The 8,320-nt window shown below is 42.2% G+C and overlaps 1 protein-coding gene across 1 annotated transcript; it reads left to right on the top strand.

Moving 5' to 3' along the window:
- The first annotated feature begins 1,336 nt into the window (after positions 1-1,336).
- wbp11 (WW domain binding protein 11) lies at positions 1,337-7,721 on the top strand. The gene is made up of 12 exons (XM_079456736.1): positions 1,337-1,516; positions 2,126-2,205; positions 2,287-2,318; positions 2,389-2,482; positions 2,814-3,010; positions 3,324-3,457; positions 3,529-3,662; positions 3,906-4,070; positions 4,208-4,321; positions 4,417-4,692; positions 5,581-5,766; positions 6,247-7,721. The coding sequence occupies exons 2-12, from the start codon at positions 2,142-2,144 to the stop codon at positions 6,792-6,794; spliced, it is 1,944 nt and encodes a 647-aa protein (XP_079312862.1). The 5' UTR covers positions 1,337-1,516; positions 2,126-2,141; the 3' UTR covers positions 6,795-7,721.
- The last annotated feature ends 599 nt before the right edge of the window (positions 7,722-8,320 follow it).

Below are 8,320 nucleotides of genomic sequence, written 5' to 3'. Positions count from 1 at the left end.
ATATTTGGGCCATTGACAAAATGAAAGCCAAAACCAAAGTAAACAAGAATATCATCAGGCCCTAAACCGACATCACATTCTGCAGAATAGCTCTGCACTAGAGATGCGCGGATGAGCTAAAATGTCACCCGCATCCGCTGCTTCAAATCAATTATCCGCCCGCACGTATTATTTTCTATGATATAGATATCCGCAACCGACCGTCACTTTAATTCATCTAATTATTTTCTTTAAGCATGATGTTATCAGATTCAGTGACGTTAGAACTAGTCTGTCAATATCCGATATTAAAATGATACGCTAATCTTTTAAATGAACATTTATTTGTATAACAAAAAGTTTGGCTTCGGCCACACAAACACTGCTCAAATCATTTGAAATATTATACTGGAACATTCCTAAAACAGATATTCAAAGTAACAATAAAGAACTTTTTTCTTTCCAGAAAACAGAACAAAGTCGGATAACAAAACGGTGCCAATTCAGCATTAGCTACTTGGTCTTTTCTTTTGCACTGTGCAAACACAGAATAGCATCTACTGTGCCTTCCTGGATTCAGACGATTCCTCCTCGCCTCTAAACCCGGCCTGCTGCACTAAATGAGCGTTTGCTTGCACAGCTTGTTGCAGGAATGCACAATATTCTCCCAGCAAGGCGCCGCAGTCGTGGGAATAAGTGATCTTGTTTGTCCCAGAATAACACATTTTCCTCTGAGGACTCATCAAACTGAAAGTTTCTCCCGGATCTGTTTCGCCTTCATTTCTGCATTAAGAAAAGAACCCCCCCTCCACTGTCGACACCCGCGTATTTCTTTTACATGAGTGCAAAATTGCCGGTTGCCTGGTTGAAACTGCTATTAAAACACATTCGTATTTTAAAGAAATGTTGTTATAAATAATTGTATTATTAACGAATGATCCCAACCGCAATACCCCGCATCACTACTGCACTGTTAGAAACATAAAACAAGGCAAGTTTGGTTATATAGCACATTTCATACGCAAAGGTCATTCAAAGTGTAATTCAAAGACGGATCCAGAAAGATATTCTGAAGAATGCTTGAAACCAAACAGTTCTTGGACCCCATTGACTCTCATAGTAAGAAAAATACAATGGTGGTCAAAAGTCCCTCAGAACTCTTTGCTGTCCTACATTCTTCAAAATATCTTCTTTTGTGTTGATCAGAACGGTCATTTAAACCCACAAATGAAGAGAGAGAAATTAAGATGTTTTTTTACATTATTGTTAATATAATTATTTCAACAGCTAAACGTTGCTATTGACATATAATAATTTTATTTTAGCATTAATACTTTGTATCATTTGCCACATTTTTTCACTCGTGTGGGTCTTAATGTACTTTGATTTAAATACATAATAAAAGTCCTGACGCGAAAGAGAACGGAGTGTTTCCGGGGGCGCTGATGTGTTTCCGGAAGATGGCGCGGCTTGTTGTTAGGCTCCTTTATTGATCACGAAACAGAAAGAATATTCCAGATCGATTAAAGTGATCGAGGTAAGTTTGATATTCACGTCGATCACGTGACGGTTATGTTGTGTTTGTGGTTAGAGATCAGAATATAATAATCAATCTGATCTTTGAGACTGATGTAGTCAAACAATCGCGCGCGTGTTGTCTGTAGTTTCACGTCCTAGAGGTGTTGAACTGTTCAATATGATGCTCAAACGATCACAAATACGGCATATGTTTGATAAACGGATATTGTAGTGTAGAGACTGGAATGGAGAGCTTTAACTTGTCAACTGTCGCCAGTGTAAAACCGTCTATGCACATCTACACACAACAAAACACAGAAGAACACAAACGATGGGCTCATTGAATGAGCATACAGACCATAATCGTGCAGTAACTGAAGGAATCTTGCACATGTATCACTGAAGAAGGTTATTTGATGCATGTTAGTGTGTTTCGAGAAGATTGTGTTTATTGAACCTTTGAACGGTAGATTACAAAACTATATTTGTCAAGTGTGCATCGTGAAACTGGATGAAGAAGAACAAACTGAAAACATCTTCATTCGTCACACGCCAGAACAGATGCAGTTTGTGTTATTTATTTGCTCTGTGTTGCTGTAATATTACACTTTTGTTTTGTGTTATTCAGGAGAAACTCTGCAGTCATGGGGCGACGCTCCACCTCCTCCACCAAGAGTGGGAAGTTCATGAACCCCACGGATCAGGCCCGTAAGTCAAACATCGATGTGAAACCTTCAATTCCCCCTTAAGACCCTGATTTCTCATCCATCTGTGTGTGTTTGTCTGCAGGGAAGGAGGCTCGCAAGAGAGAGCTGAAGAAGGTTTGTGTGTGTGTGTGTTTGTTTTGGAATGATGTGATGTGCGTGTGCTGATGTGTGTGTGTGTTTGTAGAACAAGAAGCAGAGGATGATGGTCCGAGCTGCTGTGCTGAAGATGAAAGACCCTCGACAGATCATCAGAGACATGGAGAAACTCGATGAGATGGGTGTGTATTTGTGTGTGTCCTAAATCATATTTACAGTGTGTGCTGGATCATAGTCTGTTAACATGAGTTACACTGAATATAACATGAAATGACATTACATGAGAGAATGAATAAAGACAACAGTTAGTTTCAGGTCACATCTGCTTCGTTCTGTTGTGTTAGTTTGTCTCAATACTTGTACACACTCAAATGTGCGTACTGTTTTTTATCTTTTTAAAAAGAGGACACACTTTTAGTGCATACTATAAATATGTGCAGCACTTGGCTTCTTTTCAAATAACGAAACAAGAGAGCAGGTCTTAAAATGGATTTCGAATTGTGTGTGTATCAGAATTTAACCCGGTCCAGCAGCCTCTTCTGAATGAGAAAGTTCTGCGTGATAAACGGAAGAAGCTCCGCGAGACCTTTGAGCGGATCGTCCGTCTGTATGAGCGAGAGAACCCAGAGACCTACAAAGAGCTACGCAAGCTGGAGGTGGACTACGAGACCAAACGCGGCCAACTGTCGCTCTACTTTGACTCCGTGAAGGTGTGTTTGCTGTAGTTTGTGAAGGGTCGTATGGTTATGTGATCCTGTTGCTCATTTTTCATCTTTAGGTCAATAGAAGGGTTTTAGAGAGCTAAACATCACATCTGTTTAAGAGTTTGTGATGTGATGTCTGTAAGTTCACTTATCAGCTCACTAATTCTTGTTATTGTGTGATCATGGGATTTTCAAGATCTGACGTAGATACCATCATTTATCCCCAAACTGAATGAAACCTTAGACAGACAACTTCTCAACACAGCTTGTCACTTTAATTGTGTGAGTATAAGTGTGTGTGTGTGTGTGTCTCCATCAGAATGCCGAGTCTGTGGAGGTGGACAGTATTCCTCTTCCAGACATGCCTCACGCTCCATCCAGCATTCTGATCCAAGACATCCCACTGCCTGGTGCTCAACCACCGTCAATCCTGAAGAAGAGCTCTGCGCTGGGGTCAGTTAACACACACACACACACAAGAGCTCACACAGGTACATGCTCATCGTCCTGTGAATGTGTTTCAGAAAGGGGACGGTTATCTCTTCAGCTGCACTGGCAGGAGTTCCTCGTCTGCCGCCGGGACGGAAGCCGCCCGGACCCCCGCCAGGACCTCCCCCTCCACAGATACTGCAGCTGTATGGAAACACACGACGAACAGGTACACACACACACACACACACAAGTTTGATTTTTTGACAATGATAATATCATGAAACTTAACAAATGATTTTATATAATACCATTATTTTATTCAATACAACTTATTTTTACCACGGTAAATAGAGGCAGCTGACAGATTTAATTTGGAAAGGTCTATGAATTACAACCATGATTAAACAAGCGCGAAAGTGTTTATCAGTCAAACACTGCCGCCCCCACACAATTCTTTGTCTCATTCCAGATGCTGGCGGTGGATCAGACACTGAGTTGATGGACACTGGAGGGCGAGACACTGACAGCGAGAGTGACGGTGACAGCGACTCGCAGGACGACAGCGAGAGAGACGAGATGGACGATCGTCATAGCGACAGAGAGGTGGAGAGAGACAGAAGCGAGAAACACACAGGTGTGTGTTTAGTACGTGCTAAAGAAAACTATAAGAGAGTAAAGAAGAGTGATTCAGTGATTCATTCAAACCGTTATCATTTCTTTTATTTGAACATTTTCATTCAGGTTTTGTATTTGTGTGTTTGTTGTGCTCAGGTCGCAGTGTGCGCTTTGCTGATATGCCTCCACCCAGAGAGAGCGGAAAGAAGAAGGTGTTGAAGAAAACAACCAACATCACACCACTGCAGGCTATGATGCTCAGGATGGCAGGTGTGTGTGTGTGTGTGTATGTGTGTGTGTATGGTCGCGCGTGCGTGCGTGCTTGTTGTTTTAATGTTAAAGTTTGTGTGTGTGTTTTTTTACAGGTCAGTCTGTCCCAGAAGAAGGTGGCGAGGATGATGATGATGAAGAGGATGATGATGAAGAGGAGTACACAGACTCAAAGTTGTCAGACACTGAGGATGCGGAAGCGGCTCACTCTTTGGCTAGCCACAGACTTCCTGTTTCATCTGCTCCTATGGCATCTCAGCAGCCCCCCCCACACATGCAAGCTCCACCAATCACAGGGCCTCCGCCTTTAGGACCGCCTCCCGCACCTCCAATGAGGCCTCCATCCGGCCCGCCCCCAGGGCCGCCTCCTGGTGCGTTCTTTCACACTTTCAAACGGAAAGTATCTGTGGTTGTTGTGTGGCTTCTGATTGATCAACAGCTGGTCTGTATTTATAAGATAAAGCCTATTCTGACAGGGTTAGTTTTACATGCTGAGGTGGGAAACATCATTTTACAACAGGGCATCCATAATATTACAGGCCAGATCGCGTAGAATTACAAATCGAAGGATAACAACTATCAGAAGTGGGAGGGGTAACTCAATCTATGCACCACCACCACGAGTGTGTGTGATTTCACAGGAATTATTAAGAGATAACGTAAAGTTGAGCAACTGGTGTTAAGAATGAACCACGCTTATTACACGGCTGCTTGACTCATAAGAAAGTTTTTAAATATAAATATGAATTTGAAACATTTACCTCATTTATAACAAACCTTCTGTGCAGAAACCTTTATGGAAAAATCTTTATTCAAATCCAACAGACACGGGACTGGAATGACCACAGTACATCTAAAAATGCTGATTTGGAATGGACTCTTTGTTTTTTCTGCGGATGTATAGTGGGCCATCTGAACGGTTCACTATATTAAATGAATCCTACCTAAAGCTTTAAAAAAAAGTGCCTCTCATAAGTGCTTTTTCCCACCGCATAGAAGGCAACTGAATGCTTCGTTCATCAGACGCTTCCATACTTGGGAAAACTACATTTAAAAACCAATAGACATGACATTACGTACATATTTACAGCTGGTCTATTGGCTTGGGATTAGTATTACCGGAGGTATTTGTTTCAGACCTTTTTACCAAAGGCAGAAGTCGCCGTAATCTGTCCTAACATTGCCTGTAATCATGGCTCAGATGGTACATTTGGACGGGACTAAAACATTTGTACATTTGTGTTGGCTCACATCCAAAGGTGCGCCTCCGTTTCTGAGACCTCCTGGACTCCCTGCTGGGCTCAGAGGGCCCATTCCTCGCATGCTGCCTCCGGGACCACCACCGGGACGTCCTCCAGGACCTCCTCCGGGACCACCACCTGGTCTGCCTCCTGGACCTCCCCCTAGAGGACCCCCGCCTCGTCTGCCCCCTCCCGCTCCTCCAGGTCTGAGTGTGTCTTTTATATGTGTTTAGTGAACTCTCAAAAGAACACAGAACTTTTCTGATTCCCCAAATCCTTAAAGATAATGTTGTTTAAATGAAGGATGATTTTTACTTGCATCAATAATGAATCTTCATGCTAACCCTACAAATACACTTGTTCATGTCCATGTGTACAACAACTGGTTTAAGAAACGGGTGAGTAAATGCCGCAATGAGATGAAGAAATGCTGTTGTTAAATGCTAACAATCTGACAAATGTGTTGCTTCTTTGTAAAAACATCCTTCTGTTTTGTCCTGCATAGTCATGTGTTACTTTGTTTTACTAGAAAATGGTCAAAACTCACTGTTGTGCGTTCAGTTGCTGACACACATGCAGAGCGGACGAATGATTCAAATGGGCTGTTGATTACTTTTTTTATTTGTCTTTTTTCTTCAATTGGTGGTTCTAATGTGTGTTTTTACAATTTATTTTCATTTGTAGGAATGCCTCCACCACCCCCTCCTCTTCGTGCCGGACCCCCCCGCATGGCCCCGCCCCTCTCCCTCTTCCCCCCTCCGCTCAACCCCAATGTGCTCAGCGCCCCTCCCAACATCGTTCCACGTCAGAAGCCCCCGGCGCCGTCATCCGGCGAGAGCTCTCAGAGCACATCCGTGCTGACGCGTCCCTCCGCCCTGCAGATGCCCCCGCCCCCGGGCACGACCTCCAACCTGCTCGCCCCTACCATCGAGAAACGGGCCAACATCTCCGGTCCCGCGGCGGCCCAGGCAGGCGGCGCCACAATCTCGGCAAAGCCCCAGATCATAAACCCCAAGACGGAGGTGACGCGCTTCGTGCCTACGGCGCTCCGTGTGCGCAGAGATCGAGCTGGGCCAGATAAAGCTGGTGGCAGGAGAGAAGACGAGAGAGAGCCGCCCAGACAGCATGTGTCAGCACACCCCTTCCAGATGTCCAGCGTCGCCCCGCCCAGCATGAAGACGAAGGACCAGATGTACGAGGCCTTCATGAGAGAGATGGAGGGTCTGCTGTGAAACGTGTACTGTGACGGGACTTTTATTTTCTTTAGCAGCATTGTTGGTTATTGTCAGATAAGACTGTGTTTCATCTTCAAACATCAATAAACTTCAACAGATGTCAAGGTGGTGTTCTGCTGTCTTCTCTCATCTTTACAGTATTTCTGGTCTTCTCAATGTCATGAAGAAGAGACGGGTAATGCTATCTTACCCAATATAAACTCAATGTAAAGAACTCTAGTTTGGTTTCGTAGGAAACGTCTACTGTTGCGTTGTGATTTCAACACCTTTAGCCTTATTATTTACTAATATTGGTTATTTATTATTTATGCTAAATTTGGTTGTAAGACTTCTTGCTTCAAGAAAAAGAAATTGAGATCTGTGTAGACAGATTCCAATGTGTGTAATTTTTTTATTTCAAAGGATTTCTATATTTTATCCACTCAATAGTCTACAATATAATAGCCATATAAACGTATCGTAATTATAATAATAAAACATAGTGGGATATTCAGTGATATTGGCCGTGCAATATCGACTTGTGATCGGTCAATACCGGCAGATGGAGCCAATGGAAATGCTTCAAAGCAGACCGCTTGGGGTCAATTATCTGGAATGATAAGTATATTCATTGATTTAAGATGCCTAGTATGTGAGAGCTCATGGTTACCATATAGCTGCTTGTTGGTGATGCTGAGTGTTTTTATGCGTGTCATGTTATCCTTTATTTATTAACTGTTATGAGTTTATTTTGCACCGGTTCACTGATAGTGTGCGGATGTATGACGTCACGAGTATGTACTAGTCGAGTGAAGCTGGATGTACATACATCTTAATCCATAAGCGTTAAGACAAATACAGCAAGCAGAGAGGCATTGACAGAGAGTCAAGAAATGATGATGAGAGGAACTATTATTAATATTTCAGTAAAGTTCATTAAATCTGTTCTGTTCTGTGTGGTCTTTAAACTTATGAACTGTGTAAGGACTGACAAAAGTGTTACATGAGGAAGCAATTTAAAAACAATGTAATAAATATTTTAGGTGCTAAAAAAAGATACCAGCAGACAAGCTAATCCAGCACAAATAAGTGCATAAAAGCACCAAAATGAATTATTTGAACCTAAATACAAAAGGAGGAGAAAAACTGCAAAAACATTTTTAAAAAAAGAACCTCCCCTTTCAAAAGGCTGGTTACGGACCTGGATGAAGCATATTCAATACAATAAATAAAAAGGAATCATCTGAAATGGTGAAGGAGGAGTAATTGTGATCGTACATTTGTGATTTAGGAGAAAGAAAAGCTTCAATTTGTCATGTTTAGTGGATTCAATTTTATTTACATAGCCCGTTTCACAATGTGCATTGTTCCAAAGCAGATTTACAGGGGAAAATAGAAACCGAAAAACACAAAAAAGGTAAAACACAGTACATGGTGTTTATATAACAAGTTCAATTATTCTAGTACATAATATCTCATAAATGCAGTCTCCCGGTGGTTTATTTTGCATTAAGTGAATGTTTGGCTGTAAAGATGCGTCTTTA

Source organism: Barbatula barbatula (genome assembly GCF_947034865.1).
Source record: "Barbatula barbatula genome assembly, chromosome: 5".
NCBI classification, from domain to species: Eukaryota; Metazoa; Chordata; class Actinopteri; order Cypriniformes; family Nemacheilidae; genus Barbatula; species Barbatula barbatula.
Note: the sequence above shows the minus strand (reverse complement) of the source record. Positions and strands in the feature narration are given on the sequence as shown.